Here is a 23,776-nt window from a genome sequence, read left to right as displayed (position 1 = left end):
CGCAATAAACATGGGTGTGCAGGTGCCTCTGGAGTAACCTGTGTCACAGTCTTTTGGGTATATCCCCAAGAGTGGTATTGCTGGATCAAATGGTAGGTCACTGTTTAGCTTTTTAAGTAGCCTCCAAATTTTTTTCCAGAGTGGTTGTACTAGTTTACACTCCCACCAGCAGTGTAAGAGGGTTCCTTTTTCCCCGCATCCTCGCCAACACGTGTTTGCCATGAACTTCAGAGACCACAAAGTTCATCGAAGTATTTCTCAGTCTATCCCATGTGACATTTGTAAGTATTTGTAAGTTTGAGATCTCACTCTGTCTCTTTCTTTTTCTGTATTTGTCTCTCTCTCTTTCTGTGTTTCTGAAAGGCTCTGTCTCTCTCTGTCTCTGTGTCTCTCTCCCTCCCTCCAGCACTAATCCCAGAAGCTAATCCCAATTAATCCTTGGCTCCCCATAGGCCTGACAAACACTTTCAAAACGTGGAGTCTGTGAGCACGAGGGAAAAACAACAAAACGGGTCCTTGGCGGTGAAGAGCTTGGTCACCCCTGGCTGGTTTGGACAAATCTGATCCCTATTTCCCCTCAATGACTTCCTTTTGTCTCCAGAACCAGGGGTCAGCACTTGCTTCATGTTGACTAAAACCAACAAAGGATTCAACCACAATTAATCTTGCGAGATTCTGTGACAATCTCCCAGCTCCACAAATGGCTCTGATGCTTCTTCCTCAACTCCAAACAGGTGTGGTATCTTGCTTTTTCTCTGTTGTCTGTATCCATTTATCTTTCTGGGAACTCATTCAGTTCGTTCATTCCTTCATTCATCCCGCTAATCTCCTCCAAGCTCTGCTCTGGGCCAGACCCTGTCCTAGGACCCAGAAAAACATGGATGAAAAGATGTGACTTCTGCCTGCAGGGAGTTTACATTCTGGCCTGGAAGACAGACATTAAACAAATAAATGTGAAAAATGTATGGCTACCCTCACTGGTGCCAGGTAGCCTTTTGGCCTTTCCTCCTTGGCCACCTCAGAGAGACATTGTTCATGTTTTCTACTGCAAGTATTCTGTAGTGGGTTGAAAAGCATTCCCCTCCCCAATTCCTGTCTGTCCAGAACGTCAGAAAGTGCCCTTGGTTGGAGATAGGGTCTTCACAGATGTTATTAGTTAAGATAACTCTGGAGGAGAGGGGACCCTAATTCAATGACTTGTGTCCTTATAAGGAGACATAGACATATGCAGAAGGCCGTGTGAAAACAAAGGCAGAAATTGGAGCAGTGCAGCCACAGGCCAAGGATTTCAGAAGCCAGATGATGCCTGGGAGGACCCTCCCTGAGTCACTTCTAAGAGCAGGGCTCTGCCACACCTCAGTCCACACTTCTGCCTGCAGAACTGGAAGAGAATGAATTCCTGGGGGGTTACACCACCTAGTTTGTGGCAGTGAGTTCTAGCAGCCACAGGAAATGAACACAGCAAGGTTCCAAGGTAATTCCCAAGAGTGGAACACACCCTGGTCACAGAGATCCCAGCAGGAAGCAGGTGACACCCTCGTTCACAGAATGTAGCTGAACCCTGTTCGGTGCCAGACATGGTGCTGGGCCAGAGCCCGGTGGTGGGAAAAGCATAAGAACCAGAAATCCAGGGAGACAAAAATCCTCATGTGTAGCCAATTTCTGTAGTGTGAACACCCCCCTCCTCGGCCACTGCAAGCCACTAACCTGACGGTCACTGTCATGGAGATTCTCGTAGTGCTACATTACCTAGTGCTTCCTCCCTCCTGTTAAAATAGATGCCAGCAACTTTGTAGTAAAAGTATGTGAAATAAGTCAGGCATGGGTGACTCACATCTGCAATCCTAGCTACTTGGGAGGTAGAGATCAGGAGGATCATGTTCTGAGGCCAGCCTGGAAGAGTTCCCGAGACCCTATCCTAACCAATAGCTAGGTGCAGTGGTGCACACATGTCATCTCAGTTACATGGAGTGGGAAGCATAAAATAAAAGGATCACAGTCCAAGTCACTCTGGGCAAAAAAGCAGACCTCATCTCCAAAATAACTACAGCAAAAAGGGATGGAAGGCCTGGCTCAAGCAGTAGAGTACCTGCCTGGCAAGTGCAAAACCGTGAGTTCAAACCTCAGTGCCACACACACACACACACACACACACACACACAAATGAGGTGAAATAATTGGGAAGGGGAGAGTTTAGAGAAGTTATTACTTATGTTTAACAATAATCAATTTGCAAAAGTTTCACCATCAGCTCTGCCAAATTCTGAATCAGTGCCAGCTGGATTCACACAGCCAAAGGAGAAGGTTGGGAGGGAGTCAGACAGCAACCTGGCTGTGCCTCATGGACCCGTAGTGTGGCAATGTGACTCCAAAGGACACAGGTAAGATGCTCCAAGAGCACCTGCACCTCTGATGGCTACAGAGACACCCAGAGGAAGTGTGGTCCCTAGAACAGCCTTCACATTCAGTCTGCCACTGGTCCAGGGTGACTGGATCAGGTGATCAGCATTGACCAGGCCTGGCCATTGCTGCTAATATCTGTGAGCTATCAGAAGATTCCCTGGATGACACAAGGGACAGGGTGTGGGAGGCCATGTACATACTCTCATGTATGCCCACACATGTACACAAGCATGCACGCACACAAGAATGTACACTCTATGTTAATTTTTACCACAACTGCTCCCTCTGGCACACCAGCTACCTACTGAGGGCCCCTTTGTGACAGGAACCACCCCAAGCACTGGGAGTATCTGAATGAGGAAGGCAAAGTCCCCTGCCCTCTGGAAGTTCAAATTGCATGAATGACAGTGGCTGTCCTTCACCTTACCTAAGGCTTCCTTCTGGGGCTGATGTAAGAAGCCCTTGATTGTCAGCCCTGGTCTCTGCTGTCAGTTGTCTCAGCCCTGAAGGTGACAGGTGGCTCCCAGGGAGTTTAGAAGGGAAGGTAGGGACAGGAAGGAGAGCGTTATTTCTGAAGTCCTCATACCTGAATTCAGCATAGTTGACCAGGTGAGGTCAGGGGACCCTTGGGACATAGTGTCACTGTGGTCCCCTGACTGTTTGAGGGGGATTTTGTGAGCACTTCTCATAGCTAGACTGATCTCCACCAAGGTGACCAGCCATCCTGGCTCACTGTGGACAGAGGGGTTTTCTGCAACATAGGACATTCAGTGCTAAGACTGGGGACAAGTCTCAGGAAGTCCTGCGTGGTATCACCCCGATTCTTACCTCTTGGCTGAACACTGAGACCTCCCTGGACATTGATCTCTTACAGCAGTAAGCGGTCACTGGCTTTAAATCTAGTTTTCCCTAAATCCGTTTCCCTAAGAAATATTATAGCTTCGAGTCCTTTCCATTTTATAAGGCATGTTGAATAATAGCCATTCATTTCTCAATCCCTCTTTTCAGTCACTTTTAATATTCTTTTCAAAGAAAGAAAAGACTCTTGGGACTAAAACCTTGCATACTTGGACTAAGCCCAAAGGTGAACATTTATTTCAGCAAAATTCATTTGAGGTCTTGAAAGTCAAGTGCATGGATATAGACTACTGTTTGTGAGCCTAAGACAATGCCCTTCTCTGCGCTTGGCCAGCTAAGCTATGATATGTCAGGTTGATTTGTTTGACTTTCCCAGGAATGTGACACTAAAGAAAAAAGAAGGGTAATGGGCTGGTGGCAGAGACGCCTGTTCCCTGGCCCTGCCCAGGCTGCCCAGGTGTTCTAGAAGGGTCGGGTCCATCTTCTCCCAGCTTATCCACTGTGCCTTTTCCTGCTTACAGCTCATGGGAGCCAAGGGCTGTCACCTCCATCACCCAGGGAGCATAGGGACGTCATCCAAATTCTCCTTCCCCAGCATGGCTGTTCTGGCTTTGACTCTTCCCTGATTCCAGCTCTAGGAAGTGTCTGCATGTGACACAGGGTGCTCTCACCAGGGGTGGAGGAATCCATCCACACCTTCAAATTCCAGCCCTGGTCATGGCCACCGAGACAGAGCCTTCGTCTCCACCTGAGACCCATAAGCAGGGTTTTCTTCCTTTCCCTGGCTTGTCGCTTCTTCCTTCAAGGGGCTTGAGACACTGGAAAGGGGTCTAGCTTATTAAGTCCCGTTCATTCATTTGTCCAGTGTGCATATTTTTTGCCACCTGAGTAATTTCTTTGGTGAGGTGTCCCACTTGCTTCTCTTCTTGTCTCTTGTGTTCTAGGTGCCTCTGTGCCCTAGCTTCACAGTGATATGTGATCTACAAATGCAGGAGGCCTGATAAGTGGTGGGGGTGGCAGCTGCCCTCCCCACACACCTCCTTGACCTTTCTTCTCCACTGGTTGTGACTCAAGGTCACCCTGCTTTCTTGTCTGACCTCAGCTCTTCGGCCTCACCCTCTCCATTCTGCCTCCACCAGGAGAACTCAGGGGAAACCTGTGGAACTGCATCTTGTTGAGGTTTGGAAGGGCATTGAAGAGCAGGGGCAAATATGGTGACACTGTGGTTTACATGGTGTGGAGTTGAATTTGGTCAGCTGCCCTGTTGGCATCGATGGTGGTCTTAGTGTGGACTGCATCACGTACGACCACAGACGGGGGCTGAAACAGAAGTATTTGTTTCTCACGGTACGGAGGCTGGGAAGTGCAAGATCGAGGCACCAGCAGATTCCGTGTGTGGTGAGAGTCAAATTCTGGCTCATAGATGGCACCTCCTTGCTGTGTCCTGTTTTATAAGGTCACTGGTCCAACTCCTGAGGATTCTGCCTTTGTGATCAAATCCCTCCTAAAGGCCCATAACCTAATCAAATGATCCCCACCCCCATCTTTTAATAGATCTGCTAATATTAAACCACTCTTGTGCTGGGCACCGGTGACTTACACCTGTAAATCCCAGCTACTTGTGAGGCTGATCAGGAGGACTGCAGTTTGAGGCCAGCCCAGGCAAATAGTTTACAAGACCCCATTTCCAAAATAATCAGAGCAAAATGGGCTGGAGGTATGGCTTAAGCAGTAGAGTTGCCTGCTTTGCAAACATGAAGTCCTGAGTTCAAACCCCAGTCCCACCAAAAGGACAAAACACCACTCTGATATTCCTGAAATAAATCTCACTTGGTCATTATATACTATTTTAATGTGTTTATTGGTTATGTTTGCCTGTATTTTTATTTTAAAAATTTGCCTCAATATTTATGAGTGACAAAGGGCTTCCTCACAGATGTGATAATGGTATCATATTAGCTTCCTTAGTCACTTAGATAGTGGCCTCATTCACCCATGGTTTGTAATAGCTTATGGAGCTTTGGGACTGATTGATCTTTATTTATTTATTTATTTTATCATTTTTACATTTATTCACATGTGTATACATTGTTTGCCCCCCCCCCTTCTAGGCAGAACCTGTTCTGCCCTCTTGTTCTCTGATTTTGTTGGAGAGAAAACATAAGAGATAATAAGAAAGACAAGCTTGAGATAAAGATGGCTATACAGAGAGACTCCTGGCATTGCTTCCATGCACTTGGGTATTGCAACCTGCATTGGCTCATCTCTGCCAGACCTCTTCACTACTTCCTGGTCACCTTCCCATAGTGGCCTCTGTTGCTTTAAGTTTACTGTATTAACTCCTCTGCAGTGGGGACATCAAACACTTTCCAGTTTTGGGTTTCCTTCCCTTTTCCTATTCCTCCTGTAACCATGTTCTCCCCTTAGTGTGTGACCCATGTCCAATAATATGACTGCATTTGTTTTAGGTCTATAATCTGCATATGAGGGAGAACATGCTATTTTTGGTCTTCTGAGCCTGGCTAACTTCACTTAAGATGATGTTCTCCAGTTCCATCCATTTACCTGTGAATGACAAGATTTCATTCTTGTTTGTGGCTGAGTAAAATTCCATTGTGTATAAATACCACATTTTCTTTTTTTTTTATATTTTATTTTATTTTTATTGTTTTTTTATTCATATGTGCATACAAGGCTCGGGTCATTTCTCCCCCCTGCCCCCACTCCCTCCCTTACCACCCACTCCGCCCCCTCCCTCTCCCCCCACCCCCTCAATACCCAGCAGAAACTACTTTGCCCTTATTTCTAATTTTGTTGAAGAGAGAGTATAAGCAATAATAGGAAGGAACAAGGGTTTTTGCTGGTTGAGATAAGGGTAGCTATACAGGGCATTGACTCACATTGATTTCCTGTGCGTGGGTGTTACCTTCTAGGTTAATTCTTTTTGATCTCAACTTTTCTCTAGTTCCTGGTCCCCTTTTCCTATTGGCCTCAGTTGCTTTTAAGGTATCTGCTTTAGTTTCTCTGCGTTAAGGGCAACAAATGCTAGCTAATTTTTTATGTGTCTTACCTATCCTCACCCCTCCCTTGTGTGCTCTCCCTTTTATCCTGTGCTCAAAGTCCAATCCCCTTGTTGTGTTTGCCCTTGATCTAATGTCCACATATGAGGGAGAACATATGATTTTTGGTCTTTTGGGCCTGGCTAACCTCACTCAGAATGATGTTCTCCAATTCCATCCATTTACCAGCGAATGATAACATTTCATTCTTCTTCATGGCTGCATAAAATTCCATTGTGTATAGAAACCACATTTTCTTAATCCATTGGTCAGTAGTGGGGCATCTTGGCTGTTCTGATTGATCTTTAAACTTTTGGTAATCTGTGGGTGATCTTTTTTTTATTTGATTGTTATTTTCCCCTTGTAATTTACTTTGTGGAGTTATGGTTTTTCCTTATTTGTCAGTTAATAATTTTTCCAGTTTTGTCAATTTTTTCAAAGTCAACTTTTAATTTTTTCTTACACTTTTATTAAACTCAATACATTTCTGCTTTGATCAAAATTACTTCTATCTACTCACTTCTGTATGATGAGAATATTTAAAATCCTTCCTTCTACTCTTTTTTGATATATATATATATATATATGACTGTTAACTATATTCACCCTCTTCTTTAATGGCCCCTTTTTAGTTCTTAATTGACATATTTGAAGAAAATATTTATTTTCTTTTTTAAATTGATTCTGGTATGTAATGCTATATTCCTGCTTCATCCTTACTAATTCTCACATGTCCTTTCATTATCATTACTTTCTAGAAATTCTACTCTACTTTGAATGTTCCCTTTCTCCACCGGGGAGATCATTTTTCAAGGGACAGGGCCGTGTGGTGGCTTTGGCATTAATGGTAAATTCTAGTTTTTATTTTTATTTATTTATTTTTACAGGGATCAGGGAATGCTCTTTGTATTATTGGTGCTTTTTGGAATCCGTTGACATTTTCTTTGTGATATCTCTGCATACAGCATCTTGGAAATTCATATGAAAGTCCTAGATGAAGTGAAATGAAGCCTGGAAACTCCTTCAACAGACTTTAGCAGGAGGAGGATAAGAAGAAAGGTGAGATGGGATTAGCAAAAACGATACATTTTGAGGTTGAGAGGTACCTTCTTGGGGTTTATGAGGTTTTTTTTTTTGTATTTTTGGATGTCAGTTCATCATAAAATGTTAACAGTAGTTTTCCCTGGAGGCTGTATTTTAATTATTTCTAATTTCCTTTTTTACTCTCTCCCCCACATTTTCTAAATTGAGCACATATTATTTTTACAGTTAAAAATTCCTTTGAATAGGTATTTAGAAAATGAAGGAACAGTAGAGCTTTGATCAAAAGCAAGTCTTGGCTCCCAGGGCTCCCAATGTCTGGGTCACTTCACCTGGAACCCATGGCCACAGGTTCTAACAGGTGATCAGAGTGGCCACTGTGCCTAATGGAAGGGTAGGGCAGAGCTGCGTGGCTGGTGAGGCTACACTTTGGTTTAAATACATCCTCTCAGTTCACCTGTTGGAAGCTTCAAGGTCATACGGTGGTAGTATTTGGAGGGGGCTTTGGGAGGTGACTAAGGTTACATGAGGTCATGAGATGGGCTGCTATGATGGCGTTAGTGGCTTTATGAGAAGAAGCGAGACCCAGGTGGACACTTGCTCTGTCCCCCCATGTGATGTCCTCTGTCACAGCAAGAAGACCTCCCAGATGCTGGCACCATGCTCTGGACGTCCCAGACTCCAGAACCATGAGCCAAATAAGCTTCTATTCTTTATAAATTACCCAGCCTCAGCTAGGCACCGCTGGCTCACGCCTGTAATCCTAGCTACTCAGGAGGTAGCAATCAGGAGGATTTGGTTTGAAGCCAGCCTGGGCAAATAGTTCATGAGACCCGATCTCAAAAAAAAAAAAAAAATAACCCATCACAAAAAAGTGCTGGTGGAGTGGCTCAAGACATAGGCCCTGAGTTCAAACTCCAGTACTGCCAAAAATAAGTGACTAAAATTACCCAGCCTGGGGTATTTTCTTATGGCAGAAAACACCGAGCAGGAGCAGAACCCAAGCGGATGAGGATTGACTGTGCTGCCGCACATCTGAGATGAAAAAGGGTGCTGCTGGGTCAGAGAGGGTTCCAGGCCCCTGAGTGTGGGGATCCTTGCCCTCCTTGGGAGATAGCTTTTGGAATGGGGTAGGGTGGAGATCACATGCTGCAGACCGACATGCCCTGCGGGAAAATGCTGAGACGCGTGGCTTCCTTCTGGACATTTTCCTACTGAGATAAAACACCATGGATCTTAATTTGGTTTTTTTTTTTTTTTTTTTTTGTGGGACTGGGGTTTAAACTCAGGACTTCACACTTGCAAAGTAGGCACACTACCTTTTGAGCCACACCTCCAGTTCTGTAAATAGTGTAAGTTCTCCAAATTCTCCTCTAATTATAAATGTAAACTGATTTCCTTAGACCATCATCTAGAGACTGCCAGAGGTGAGTAGGATGACAAGGGGTTGCAATTTGCTTCTGTTCCTGGCTATGGTTCCTAGAGAGGGAAGGACCTGCAGTGCACGGTTTCTTCCAGGCCCAAAGTACCTGGCTCAAGGGTTCTTTACTGTAGGCACCCAGTCTGCTTGCCAGGATTCCTCTTATTGCCCCTTGTACTCACCTCCCATGTCCCCAGGGCAGCTTCCCTACAGGAAGAAATTCTGGTTCAAATGGTCTCTTGTAGAATTGGGTGGGGGTGGGGGTGGGGGATAGGAGCATCTGAAGCAGTGTGGGACCCAGACGTGCCCCATTAGTTGTTTCTCTAATCATTCCAGGGAGAAGGACCCTCACCTGCCTGGCTTCCCTAGCTTGCTAGCACCTCAGTGTTGCAAAGAGCTACCCTAAGCCCAGCTGTGAGCCAGCTTCAGAGCAATACTGTAACTACCTACTAAATAAAATCCAGGGGGTAAAAGTCCCCAGGGCCCCTCTGGGAAATGCTGGTCTGCACAGGCGCTACCAGAGGAACCAGCGACCACTCAGCGCTGCCCTGAGTGCCATGGATTCATTGGGGTGTTGCTGGTCCTTAAAACGTTTTCCTAAAAACCAAAATTAGACTGTGCAATCCAGGACCCTGTGCAATCACAGGGTTTCCAGCAGCCTGCCAATGAATCTCTCCCAGAATGCAAATCTGGTAATGGATTGCTCCCCAGGCAAGACTGCTGGGACCATCTTTCATGGGCAATTTCTCCTGGTGGATCGGGACAAAGGCACACACAAGACCACAAGGCAGCACCCCATTGTGCACTGAGAGTCCCCAGTCTCCATGGTCTGGGAGAGCCCTGCTCAGGCAAAGCCAGAGATCCAGCTGGTGGGGATTATGGAATCTGGCCATGGAGCTCGAGTTGTGGACCTGTTACATAATTAACACCCCACATCTGACCATGTCCCTCCTTTCAAAGAGTGTAAAGGCTCAGTACAGCTTGCCCTCCCCTTGTCTTCTGTGACAGCTGCCTGGAGTCCTGCAGGAAGGCTGGAGAGGCACTGGAGCACCTGTAATTTTGGGGAAAGAGTTATAATCTGACTAAAACAGCAGCTCTGCCCTCAAAAGCTTGCAGTCCATGCAGGGAGATTAAACATGTCATCACATACCAGCTCACTGGGGACAAAAAGGGGGTCTGAAGGAGTGGGGGACCCTGGGAACTGATCCAGGGCTGTGGGAATGGGCAAAAATCAGCATGGTTAGTTATATGATCATAAGTGATTTAGCCATGACATAGGATTCTGACAGCAAGAGTGTTGAGGGCGTTTTTGCTGCCCATTCCATTCCAGGAAGGAAGTGAGAACTCAGGGGAACTTAGGTGTTCTATCTGCCTGCTTTGTTTTGGACAGGGCTGGTGCTGTAACAGGCCCGGAGGGGGAACAAGAACACGGACAACACACACCGTGGTCACTTCCCCTCTTTTGCTCATCTTGCCCTACAATGTTGCACTGGAGGACATGAGTGCCCTTCTCACAATCCTTAGACTTCCTCTGGGCCCCCCAGAGGCCACTGTGGCACTCAATGAGCCAAGGGAAAAGTCTAGAATGTGATTAGGTTCCTTGGCTGGTGTGCCAGGTGCATTCAAGAGGCGGAAGGGGAGGGCTAGAGTTGTGACTCAAGAGGTGGACCTCCTACTTTGCAAGCATGAAGCCCTGAGTTCAAACCCCAGTTCCAACAAACAAAAAAACAAAGACAAGGGTAAGGGGAAAAGGCAGTGACAAAGCTATGGTCGTGTGGCAGTCTCATTGCTCGGGGTCCGGGTCACAACCTCTGGGCAACCCACGGGTGTGCACACCTTGCTGTTGTTTGCTAGCTCTCGATTCCCTGTCTCCCTTGGGCTTTAAGTTAACCGTAGATGCTGACCATGCAGGGGGGCTTCCAAATGCTTCTGCCTGAGCAATTTAACCTTTTTCTGGGTCTTGTCTTTCTAGTTTCTGGTGTCAACAATAGTAGTTCCTTCCTAGTTTGGCTGCTGTGAGGTATAAATGAAGAAACCTAGAGAGAGTTCTTGTATGGGAAAAGTAAGGTCTTGACGAATGCCAGCTGCCATTGTCACCACACCGCTCCTTCAACTCTCAGCAACATGGAATGACAACTTGTTAGGCAAGCCGTCCTCTCATCCCCTCTCCAGAAGGAGGGTTGCTGAGACTTTGGAATTCAGCAGGGTTAAGACCTCTCACGGTTCCCATCTTCTTAGCATGTGGCACTTGATTTCAAGCTTGATGGCACATTCTTGGCTGTGTAGTTGCCAAGGAGAGAGGTGATCTTGTGACAGAAATACTGCCCCGATGCTGACAGTTTGCTGTTGAAAGTGTTTTTATTACTAGCATTCCTGGTTTCCATGAAATAGCCAAATGAGAAGTGTCAAAGGACACAACCACAGACCGAGGTGGGGTCCGTGCATACAATGACCACTTTTCACTTTTGACAGGATCCAAAGATGCACTGGATTAAAAACAGAAGAAAGTAATGCCAGGGCCACAGACTTAAGCTGATCAATAGTCTGCCAGTGGCAAGATGAAGTCTGCTGGGAGGTCCTGGGGCTCTACTTTCACTGGCTACATGACCTTGAATGTCAAGTGGATTCAAGCACAAGGTGCAGCGCACAGTGTGGGCTGTAGGGCCTGCTTGCCTCACCTTTATGGATGTCTGTGGAGGCCTTGTGTCCTTACGCCTCTGAACATTGGACACTCAAGGGGTTTGGAAGCAAAGAATGGCAGGAAGAGAGGGCTGATCTTTCACCACAAACATTCAATGAAGGAGGCAGTGTGAGGCCAGTTACATAGGGGATGCTACACTTGGAAATGAAAAGTGAAGCCAGGCATGGTGGTTCATGCCTGTAATCTCAGCACTCAGGAGGCTGAAGCTGGAGGATAACAAATTTGAGGCCAGCCTGGGCTATGTAGCAGACTGTCTCAAAAAGCCAAAAAAAGTGAGAAGTGAGTATCTATGGTCAGTAAAACCTGCTGACTACACGAAGCATAGAATTACCTTCACGGCCACTTAGAGAACTCTCATTCAGGCAGTCAACATGAACTCCTAATGATATGGAAGTATCTGGTCTTCAAAAGATCCTCTGTGATCACGCATCTTGGCTAACTTTCTCTTGCAAGGCTCAGCATGAATCTTGGGCATCCAAAGTATACACTGGCAAACACAGAATGCCCTTTGAATAAAATCAGAGGTTCTTACAGCAAACTCTGTCATCCAAGGCCATACTTAAAATTATAATCAAAGAGAAAACAGAAGCACATTTGGTTTTTACAAAATCAACGAAAAAAACAGCACAGCCAGTAAGCATAGTCCACTACACCCCAATTTAGAAAAGTTTTGAAAACAGCCAAACTTCCAGGAGTCAGCTCTGGGTGACCACCTGAAACTTGGCAATGGTAGGGAGGGAAGGGCAGGAGGCAGAAAGTTCTGGGAGAAACTGCTGGGGTTTGGGACCCATTTCTGCTTAGACTCCAGAAGGAGCCCAAAGTCACCCCTCAAGGTGGGGAGTGGTCTCAGCAAATCTTGCTGTCATGTTCCAATTTTACTTCCTCTGACCCATAGAGATGGCAGTGGAGGGGCCTACCAGGGGACTAGGTCTGGGATGCTGGGCCCTGGAAAGGCTGCCTTCTAGTAGGTTGGAACTGTCCCCAGTCTGCTTCCACTCACTGCCACACCTCCTCTTGTGCCTGAGGTGAGACTGAGTAGGCCAGGGGAGGGGCCGTGAGCACAGGAAGGTCAGCAGGCAACTGCTAGTGCACTTCCCTTCCCTCAGGACAAGCATGCCACAGTTAAGCATGGAGCACCTCCAGGCCACTTCAGCTGTGAAGGATCAGGGTTTGTGGGACCAAAACGTTTATGGGGGTGATGAGCTGGAGTATGTCAAATCTAAGGACAATGACTGAACTGGTGCCTCCTGTGGATGGTCACTATGTCAAATGCAGCTGCCTAGGCCTGATGTCCTGGATCCCTCAGGGACTGTAAACCTCAGCACATGGAGAGCAGGAAGTAGAGCCTGGAACCAGCCCTGCCATCCCCAGGGAGAGCTGCCCTTCCCCAGGATCGGACTCATTTTCTGGATCTGTTCCAATGAAGAGTGGAAAGGTTGAGTGACTACAGAACTGTGTGCTCATGTTAGCTTATTTTGGCCACCAACTCCCATCACAGGTGATCTTTATTCCTGGCAGACAAGGCCAAGAGGCATCAACCAGGAAGTGAACTTCACCTTGAAGGCTGGGAGATGCCTGGCTGCAGTTAAGACCCTTCAGTGGGTTTTTCCAATAGTCTCAAGCCAGACAGAGTTAAGCTCCCATAGATCTAGAAGGAAAACACAGGACAAGTTCGTGGTTGGCGGCCTCTGGTGGTCACCCACAGTCAACTTCCACATCAGAGAGCTGCTATGAAGGAATCCGGTACTTTCAGATTTTCTTCAACACAGGTGTCTTGTGAACATAAAAAAAAAAGAAATCAGGAAGAAAAAAATGGTTGTAATTACCTCTTTAGTATTTTATCAAAGAAAACCCTGAGACAATACACGGGTGCTCTCAAACAGAAATAATTTACACAGCTGCTTTTAGGATGTATTTATTAAGTTCTAAAACCATGAACAACTGTTATTTTTAAAATTCAAACAAAAAAACCTAGGAAAATAGAATTTTCAACATCTTTTGCAGACAGGGGTGAGTCCTTTTATTATAATTATTTTCTTAAAAGGAAGGTGAGCTAGTGGTTATGAAAGCTTCATTAACTGTGAGCTTCATCTGGGTCTCCACTTTATGTCTTTCACCCCGTGAAAATGTCTTTTCAAAGCAGTGTTATCTGCCCACGGAGAATTCAAACAGGAGTCATCATCATTTTCTTCCAATTTCTGGAAATAAACAGGTTTTACTCAGGAAGACATTTTAGGAAAGTGTTGTACACAGAGACTGAAGAAAGAATCCATGGTCAACCTCCCCTCTCCCTACCCTAGAAAGGAGGACACTTGCAGTCTAATGCTGGGGACAGCCCTGGAGGTGGGGAGGCTCTAGAAAGGCCCGCCCCTGACATACTGCAGTTCTCATCACTCCTACCCTGAAGCCCTGGGTGAGGCATGGGGTGCAGCCCTGTGGAAACCGCCAGCTGCCCAATGGCTACCTTGAGCTCCTCCTGTCTTCTGTGGTAATAGAGCATCAGCTGCTTCTGCTCCTCGCTGCTAATAATGGGCTCTCGGGCTGGGGCTCCCTGCCCCTTCTGAAAAGGTGAGGACAGGACAAATTGCAGACTGAAGCTTCTTCCTCAGTGACAATCTAGCAAGGTACAGCGAATGTTTACAGCTGCCTCTGCAAACTGCTAATGACAGGCTGGTGTGTCTGATGGTCCAAGGCATCCTTGGCTGCAGCAGTGCTTGTGCTCTGGACTTCCCGCGGATGGAGACCAGGGGTTGCACAATGCCATGTCTGTCACAGGCCTTCCCAAGATAGCCACTGTGGCTCCTGTGAGGATGCTCAGAGCACAGGCTCTGCAAGGCAGCCTCGCAGGCAGACAAGCTCTCCTTCTGACCCTTCCTCCCCATTGCAGAGCATCAGCAGTTTGAAAAAACTTGACCTCAGAGCTTGAGGCAGTACTTTTCATTTAAGAAATACTTTTATGTATTTGTAGCTCTGTACTTTAGGTTGAAATTAACACAGCCTCCTCCTCCCCATGAATTTAAACGAGTTTAGGCAGTGCCAATCAAGGCATTATTTTCTTCTGGTTTTTGTTGTTGTGCATACAGGATGTTTTACATTAGGCCTGAGCCAATAGGATTAAAGTACTTGCACGACTCGTTTAAATCATTCAGATTTACTGTAAAGTTCCATCTATTTGAAGGTAAAGAAAAAACAGTATATGTTAAGCAAAAATACTTACTTGCTGAATCTTGACGATAATTTTGGTTTTTTCATTTTTCCCCACATAGTCTGAAAGCTTCTTTGTTCTTCTTAACTCCTTGGCTGCCCACCACAGTTGTGCCTGGGACTCATCAATGACGCTGAGCCCTGCCTAGAGTCAATCACACAGTCATAGGAATTGGCTTGAGGACATTAATGTCCAGCCCTGGCTGGTGGCCCTCCTGGTGAGGAAAGGCCCCACTCTCCCCATATGCCAACTCTGTCCCTATCTCACTCAACATCCTTGCATTTTCTGGAATGCCCGTTATGTTTCAGCGAGTATTTGAGAATCACCCAGTTAACTTCTAGCTCTGGGAATTAGGGTAATCTCATCTCATCTGCACCCTCATCCTTCCAACAGGGCTACTGCCACAGAGGATCGGGAATTTCAAGGGATTTGTAAATAGAGGCATCGTGGGGCTGTTTGTTTGCTGCCACCCAATCGAGGTGGCTTAGACAGATACATGCTGTCTGTAGGGCAAGAATAAGGCTAGACGCAGTGGCCTCCTGTAATCCTAGGAGGTAGAGATGAGAGGATCATGGGTCAAGGCCAGGCTGAGCAAAATATCAGCGAGATCTCATCTCAAACTATAGCTGGGTGTGGTGGTGCATGCCTGTGATCCCAGCTACACAGTAGGTCTAAATAGGAGGATCACAGTATCACAGTCCAGGTGGCCTGGGCAAAAATGTGAGACCCTATTCCAAAAATAACTAAAAGCAAAAAGGGTTCGAGGAGTAGCTCAAGAGGTAGAGCACCAGTCTTGCAAGCATGAGGCTCGGCTCTGAATTCACACCCCAGTACTGCCAAAAAGAAAAAAACAGTCTAGGAATAAGAAGAAGCTGGAACACAAAAGTAAGAAAACACACAAAGCACAGGATGTGACTGGACTCAAAATTCCATGCAGAGGGGCTGATATGCTTGGGTAGAGACTGGCACCAACAAGATTTCTGACTTTCCAGTGGCCAAAGAAAATGGCATGTGTTCAGTTACCCCATGGGCAGCCTCCCTTACATTACACTTGCTTTGCAAGCGCTCTACACATGGACCACAGCTCTCAACCGTGCACAGCTCCCTCCCAGGGCCCTGGCCTGAACTCAGAATTCCACTTGGAAGTATGGCAGCACAAAGCTGGAAAGCGGTGTCCTGAAGAGAGGGCCAAATCTGAGCGGGTGCTCATGAATCACCCTCTAGGGTGCCCAAGGGCCAGAGACCTGGGTTCCTGACAGATCTTCCTTATTTTCAAACTCCATCCGGATGGGATCGTAGGGTGGCAGCCCCATGGGATAAACAATCATCACCGCACCTCGGAGCTGGTCTAGGGCATCTTTCACCATCTCCATAGTAACACAGACGCTGGCTTCCACTTGTTTCTGAAAGTGGACAGTATGGCAAATTGATTCAATAACTACTGATACTTTTATTATTACTTTATCATTACTATTATTTTGCAGTGCTGGGCAGTGTGTCCAGGGCCTTGCACATGCTAATTTAATTTTTATTATTATTTTTTGGTTTTTTTCGATAGGCCTATGTAGTTCAGGCTAACCTTGAACTTGTGATCCTTCTGCCTCAGTCTACCAAGAGCACCATCATGTGCCCAGCTCTGATCGACTTCTTGTACAAGACCCCTGCCAGATACTGCCAGCACAATAAAAAGGAAAGTTCATTCTTTTTCCCCAAGTGACTGCCATCCCTTCTGGGGCTGAGCCAAGTGCTGTGGCCTGGACCATGCTGTGGTCTGTGAACAGCACCAGAGAGAAACTCGGTGCTATGAAGAAAGATCCCATCTCACAGGACAGATGGGGAAGATACAAAAATGCTGCCATGGGGGACTCAACTCCTCAGGTGGCCTGCACACACAGGACTGCAAAGGTGGAGATGGAAGCAGGGGGCTTTAGGAAACAGAGCAAAGAAGGGCAGGCAGCAGAGGAGAGGAAAGGGCTGGGGCAGGCTGGAGTTGGTTTCTGAATGGTCATGAGAGCCAGAGTGAGGGATGCATATTTACTGTTAGCTGAGGGGAAAATGACTTTTCTGGGGAGGAGCGATAATGTTGGGAGACCGTCTTGCTCTGGTGAAGAATGGACCAAGCTGGAGGGAGACTTGCGAGAAGGCTCTGAGCACTGAGGAAAGGTGTGATATCATAAAGAAGATCTCTGCTCTTTGTCCCTGGCACAGAGCTTCAAAAACCCTCAGCATCCTGAGTGATGACAGACTCTTTTGTTATTCACAACAAGCTCCTTTTCACCACACACTGAGTGTGTGTGAGCAAGGTAATCCACAGTGAGCACTGCACGCTTGGTCTATTGCATAATACTCTTAAGAGGTGGTAGATCCAGGCATGGTGGTACTCGCCTATAACCCCAACACTGGGAAGGCTAAGATAGGAGGATTCCAAGTTCAAAGTCAGCCCAAGACCTTGCCTCAAATTAAAAAAAATAATAATAAAGAGGTGGTGGAACCTTTAAGGAGTGGGGCCTAGTAGAAGGTGATGTCATTGGGGCACCATCCTCAGAAGGAATTTATGTAGCTCTCTCAAGACTCTGGCTAGTACTTGCGACATAAATAAGTGTGACAACTGAAAATACCAATTGTTTAAATATCCTTAAGGTCTCTTTCTCCACATGCACATTATCTGCAGACTAATGGTAGTGTTTTATGTTTTTCCTTCTGTGAAATAGTTTTTATATAAATACTGAAAATATTAAATGTACACCATGTCAATCAAGTATCTACTTTACCACCATGATATTGAAATCTCCCCTACTTAGCTTTCTTAAGTTCCTCAAAAGGGTAAAAAAACCAAAATCCAGGATGTATCAACTCACATTTGTGTTGTCTGTGAGTCTACATTCACACAAACCAACAGAAATCTGCCTGCCTGTGAGGAGCTGGGAGGATTTTTGAGAACTGTCATAACTGAAAAGGAAAAGCTAGGACCCATCCCAAGCATGTTTTCTTTGCCTCTGAAGGGAAAGAAAAAGACAAAAAGGAAAGGGAAAGAAAGAAATGAAGAGAAGAAAAAATGAAAAAGTTGGTTGACAGATAATTCTGGAAGCCATACTTAAGAGTATGCATTTCAAAAGACAAGCTTTAGAGCATCAAGTTCAAAAGCTGACCTTAGATATTATTGCTTTGGCCTCTTCTATAGTCTTCTTTAAAACCTGCTTCAGTTTTTCATTTGGGGCTACAAAAAAAAAAAGACAGGAAGTAAGACAGACATCAAATACACAGCTTCTTTAAAACCCCTCTGAACTCTCTTGAGCCCTTCCATCTCAGTCCAGGAGTCTATGAAGAGAGAGTGCATACAGGTCTGGAATTTACATGAGGGATGCAAGAAGTCTGGCATGGGACAGCAGGGCTGTGCTTTATGTTACTTGGCAAAGCCTGCAAAGAGCAGGAACACATGCTGCTGGATGCACAGGGTCAGCCAACTTTTTCTGCAAAGGGCCATATGGTAAAAAAGGTTTCAGCTTCACAGGCTACAATGCAACTACTCAACCCTACCACAGAAACACAAGAGCAGCCACGAAAATACTTAAGTGAATGGGGAGGCTACATTCAGTAAAACTTTGGCAACTGGCTGAATTTGGCACATGGCCCATAATTTGCTGATCCCTAGACAGGGGAAAAATTATAAATGTAAATGGTGTAAAGGAATGGGGTTTTAGAAGCAAAACAAGGGGAAAAATTATAAATGTAAATGGTGTAAAGGAATGGGGTTTTAGAAGCAAAAACAATGTAAAGGAAATGGGATAAGTAAACCACAAATTCTTAAGTAGACACTGAAAATATTAGAAATAAAAATCATACTAGAAGAGAAATGGCTAATTTAAGAACACATCAGCTTAACGATAAGAAAAATAAACTGCTAACTGGTTTTTAAGATGTATTTTTTTCATTGATGTAACTGCTTCTAAAAAGCAGACTTTCCAGGTTGAGAATGAGTTTGGGCATTAAAACATTAGAAAATAATCAACCATTTTCCAGGTTAAAATTCAAAGGAAATAATCCTAGAGATTCCTATTATCCCCAATATTAAAATATACTAATATTTTAATATATTGATATCTCAATATTGTGTTGTGTATATTTGAACTTATAAAGGCTTTGCAGGAATATCATTTTGTATTTATTCTGCTTCTAACAGTGTTTTAAAGGACACAGCACTGAGGTGTTCATTAAACAATCAGTTTTTAAAACAGTTTGTTTATGTGACAAGCTACGCAGTGCGGTATTTCTAAGTCTGTATGAGACCCACTCTCATACTTCCTGGTATGCTTGGGCACACACAGAAGGGAAATGCTCAGTTACCTTGCCCGTTCCTTCGGCCGATGTCGTCCTTCTTAAATACTGAACCCCCACTGGGTATACATTTTTCACCCCATTCATCCTTTAATTTCAGTTCTTCAATCTGCTCATCGGTCAGTCCTTGCATATTAGGAGGGAGAAATATGCCATGCTCCGCTAACTCTTCCATTTCTTAAAAACAAGGGAAAGTTACAGAACAGGAATTACAATCATCCCGAGACTCAGGGTCTGGCCCACATGGCTCAATCATGGTACTTAACACTTACATACCACTAGCTATGTGCCAGACCTGTCCCTGACCCTGGACCAAGCCACCAATCCACCCCCAGTCAATGGATCCACATAGTGCTTAGGAACCCACCCACAGTCCTGGGCAATCTGGCCAAAGATGCCATGCTCTAAGCCATTGTGCTGTGTTGTATTGCTGGAACTCAGGAGGTATGGAATCAATACTCGCTGAGAGCCTGAATACATATTCATACAGGACTTTAGTTTTCCAAGTAGAGTCACAAAGATGACCTCATTTAACATAACCCATGAGTAGGCAACAGTCATCAACCTCATCATCATCCTTAATTTACAGGAGGTATTGTGTGATGTGAAGTTTGCTCAGCTCACACAACTAATACAATATGTGAAACTTTATATGACCACCTCAGAAATGTCATACATAAATCACTGGAGAGGATTTAAGGTTGTTTATAGCCCTCAAAAGTAAGAGACGAGATCAGGCGCGCCAGGGTGGTATAGCTGAAGACCAAAAGTAAGAGAGTAGACAAGGTTTTCTAATTCTAACATCATGTTCACTATTCAGATGCTTGGCTTTCTATATTTATTTCCTAATCCACATATACTCATCCCCAAACCCAGCAGCGTCACCTGCCTCCCTCTCTCCTGCCTTTCCTTCCTGTGAGGGAGGCACAGGGAACAAGGGGTTCAGATAACACAGGACCTGTAAAGGTACTATGGACTAAAAGGTATAACTGAGTGGGATGTTTCCTGTCTCGCTCCCAGTCCAGATTATGCACTCCGGGGAGCCTGGGCTTCCTAAGAGCACTGGTGCCTGCTGGCATCACAGCTAACATTGGATTCTTAATTCACCAACATGACTCTTACACTCAGCACTACATTTTCAATTTATAATGTTATGGAAAAAGACAGAGTTCCTTTTCTCCTCAAATGTTTTCATTTTAAAGTAACATTTCAAATTGAGTCTGTTTTGGAAGCATGAAGTTTAAGTGAAAATCTATACACATGCTCCATGAACACACCATGACCCTAAGTTCTCCACTGTGCAAAAAGCATGTTTAATTATGTATTTTAATAAATCATATAAACATATAGCAGATGCTAATAAATCATTTTATGATTTATCTTACATGGTTGTTACATATATGTGCTTAGAGCACAGTAATAACATCCTAGAGCTCACCTGGAGGATCTTGTTAAGACCTACAGCTGTGCTGTCTGAAGCAGTAGTTACTATTCACATGTGACATTTTAAATTAAAATTACAAATTCAAAGTTCGGTTCTTTGGTTGCACCTGCTACATTCAAATGCTCAACAGCCACATGTGGCTAATGGATACAGATTGCACAGCACAAACTTGGGCACATTTCCATTCTATTGGCCATTCTACTGGTGTTCTGGAGAGTCAGTCCCTCCTGAAGGTGACACAGTAACAGGAAGGAGGGCCTGTGTTTCCAAGGAGACGGGGCAGACCGCCAAGGCCTCCTCACGTCTCTCTGCTCACCTCTGAAGGGCCTTCCCAAAGCCAGGGGCTCCCCGCCACAAGGCTCAAAATAGGCCATTTGCCTTTTGTAAGCCCACCCAGCTATCATCACTCCAGCCCTTCCCGCTTCTTTTATTCTACCGTGTCTGCTCTTCAGCTCGGCGCCTCTTCCCACCAGTGCATTCCCATGTATCTGCACCCCAAATCCTGGCTCCAGACGCTTGGGTGCACTTGACCCCAATCGATGGGGTGCCAGGCTCGCCCCACCTGCAAACACCCTGGAGTTCACTTCACCCCAGCTGCTGCAAACCCTTGACCCCTCACTCCCGGCCTGACTACAAGGGAGTCCATCCCTGGTCGCCCTGATCCTCGTCCCATCCGGGAACCCTCCCCGCCCCACTCCGCCAAGGGCTCCGCGGGCGAGGCCCGCCCGCCGCGGGCCGCACCTGAGCACAGGCGCTGCACTTTGAGCCGCCCGTTGTAGACCTGGGCCACCTGCACCGTGAGCTCCTCCAGCTCCGTGCTCCCCGGCGCCTGCAGCAGGAACTGGCTCTCGTCGCCCCTCTTTACATGCAGAAGAACCATAGCGGCCCTGGGAGCCCCGTGGAGGCGTCGGGACGGCTTCACGGCGACGGCAGGCCCGGCCCCAGTTGACCACTAACCGCTGCTTACGGGCGGAATCCCGGAGCTCGGGCCTCCGCGGTAGAGGGGAGGGGACAGCACTCGCTCCCGGAAGTGGCTGTTGCCAGGAGCAACAGTTAAGCTGGGTCGGAGGGGCCTCCAGTTTAAGCCAGTTTAAGCTGGGGTGCTCGAAAACCTCGCAGTCTACTTCCGTAGGCAACAACGTGCTCTGTCGGCGAAGGCCCCAGACCCAGGTCGCACCGGCGTCGCGCTCCCGGAAGTAGCTGTTGCCGGGCAACGCAAACAGACCACGCCGCGCCCGCGAGATTGGCTGGCGGAGGATGGAGTTGCTAGGGGGAACGCGTGCGGTGTGGGGACACCACAGCAGCCCCACTGCCGGAAGTACCTTCTTACTGCTTCCGGCCCGGGCAGTTGGGAACAGATGAGCGCCAGGGCTGCGATCGTCTTCCCGGGGCCGGGCCGGGTGGGTAGGTGGATTGGGATTCGCGTTTCTCTGGTAGCTCAGCGACTACGAAGAACGACTTTCCAAAATATCCAGCCAGGCGTCGTCAAGGGCAAAAGGGGGTTCCAGCGCTGTTTCTTCCCGGCGCCTTGTGACCCAGTGGCGGATCCAATGACCGCTGTCCTGCAGCTTTTTAGTATGGGGAAGAGGAAACAAAACAAAACAAAAAATGGACAAGGAAATTCACAGAGACATGTAAGAGAACTAAATAGGGTGATTTTGTTAGGCAGCTTTGGAATTATCCCAAACCCACAGTTGGCTTTGTGTCGTTTTGGGGTTTGTGTTTTGTGATGCTTTTTAAGAGTGGACGTCTTATTAGATCCCATATGTGAGAATTTCCATGAACTCCTCCTTCCTCTGGGCAATGTTGCCCCAAACCTTATTAGATCCCTATATGTAAATAGTTGACCTTAAATACTGTACTTCAAAATCATATAAACTGAAGAGGTTGACCAACACAGAACTCGAGCTGCAACAGGGCAAAATCTTTAGCCAAGTGGGTTCTGAATTTGAAAACAAAGTTTGCTGTGGTGTTCTGCTTTGTGGCTAGCTTGCTCTTGAGTATTTAGGTACTATTGCCTTTCTAGGATGAAGGGCATGTCTATCAAGCAATCCATCAGTGATGAACCTCCTGGTGTGGATAATTTATGGTTGGTTCTTGTTGGCTGCTGGATGTCAGGCAATCAGGGAGGAAGAGGACAAATTTTACTCTTAAGTCCTAACACAGTTAAATCTCCCATATTTAAATCCTCTTCCCTTCATCCTCTTCTCCAGAGGTAACTTCTATTCTCAATGTTTATCATTTCTATCGCGTGTTTCCATTGCATGTATCCCTAAAGAATATAGTTTTGGATTGTCTTATACAGTGTCTTGCTGTATTATTTTGTAGCTTGCTTTATAGCTCCCCATTGAGTTTACTCACTGATGTTTTCATTTATTCTCACTGCTGTATGATTGCACTGTACAGATATACTACTCCATATTGATGTTTATTGCTACTTTTCACTATTACAATGTGCTCCAAGTTCTCTAGAAGTCAAATTTCTTGTGCATAAAAAGATATAAACTTGACCTGACATTAAATTGCTCTCTAGAATGAATGTGCCAGTTTACCCTCTCACCAACAGTGTAAGAATTCCAATTTCTCTGTTTGTGAATATAGGCTATTTTTCTAACATTAATAAAATGGCATTTTATTTTTTTGGTGGTACTTGGGATTGAACTCAGAGCCTCATGCTTATTAGGCAGGCACTGTATCACTTGTGTCATGCCCCCAGCCTGGCATTTTGATTTACGTATCAGTTTCTTAGTTTTGTTATCATATGCCAATCATTCTTGCTGTAGTTCCCAGAGCTCAGGATTTGGCTGTGGATCCTGTGATGAGGATGAAAAGCAAGCCTGAGGCTGGAGAAATAATTGCAAGCCATGGCCAACAAAGCATTTAGAATATATAAAGAAGTTTCAAAACTAGACAGTAAAAACTCTCCACTAAGAAAACTGGAAAAATAGCAAGACAGACATTTCACTGAAGAAGAATCAAGATGGCAAAAAAGCACCTGCAAAGATGTTCAACGTCATTACCTCAGGGAGACTCAAATTTAAACCACAAAGAAATACCCTCTCCTAAAATGGCTAAAACACAGTGACAACAGCAAAGGAGGATAAGGATATAGAGAAAGTCATATGTTGCTGACAGGAATATAAAATGGAAACTAATTTTGTAGTTTCATAAAAACTGAACTATGCCACCACATGACCAAGCAATTACACTCCTGGGAATTTCTCCCAGAGAAATGGAATCCTAAATCTACAGCAGCTTTGTCTGTAAGAGCCTCAAACTGGAAACACCCCAGGTGTTCTTCAGTGGGTGA

General features: G+C 45.8%; 1 protein-coding gene across 3 annotated transcripts; it reads right to left on the bottom strand.

The window, feature by feature from the left end:
* Window positions 1–13,381: 13,381 nt before the first annotated feature.
* Window positions 13,382–21,709, bottom strand: Cfap298 (cilia and flagella associated protein 298). Of its 3 annotated transcripts, none has more exons than XM_074072803.1 (7): window positions 21,208–21,709; window positions 19,032–19,199; window positions 17,837–17,904; window positions 15,932–16,090; window positions 14,700–14,831; window positions 13,947–14,098; window positions 13,382–13,680 (listed from the first exon to the last, which is right to left on the bottom strand). In XM_074072803.1, the coding sequence occupies exons 1-6, from the start codon at window positions 21,344–21,346 to the stop codon at window positions 13,982–13,984; spliced, it is 783 nt and encodes a 260-aa protein (XP_073928904.1). In that variant the 5' UTR covers window positions 21,347–21,709; the 3' UTR covers window positions 13,382–13,680; window positions 13,947–13,981. The 3 variants fall into 3 exon arrangements, with proteins under 3 accessions (XP_073928904.1, XP_020021286.1, XP_073928905.1); XM_020165697.2 differs by having other exon boundaries at window positions 13,947–14,042; window positions 21,208–21,693; XM_074072804.1 differs by lacking the exon at window positions 15,932–16,090 and having other exon boundaries at window positions 13,947–14,042; window positions 21,208–21,707.
* Window positions 21,710–23,776: the final 2,067 nt, after the last annotated feature.

This window comes from Castor canadensis, chromosome 5 (genome assembly GCF_047511655.1).
Source record: "Castor canadensis chromosome 5, mCasCan1.hap1v2, whole genome shotgun sequence".
Lineage (NCBI taxonomy): Eukaryota > Metazoa > Chordata > Mammalia > Rodentia > Castoridae > Castor > Castor canadensis.
Note: the sequence above shows the minus strand (reverse complement) of the source record. Positions and strands in the feature narration are given on the sequence as shown.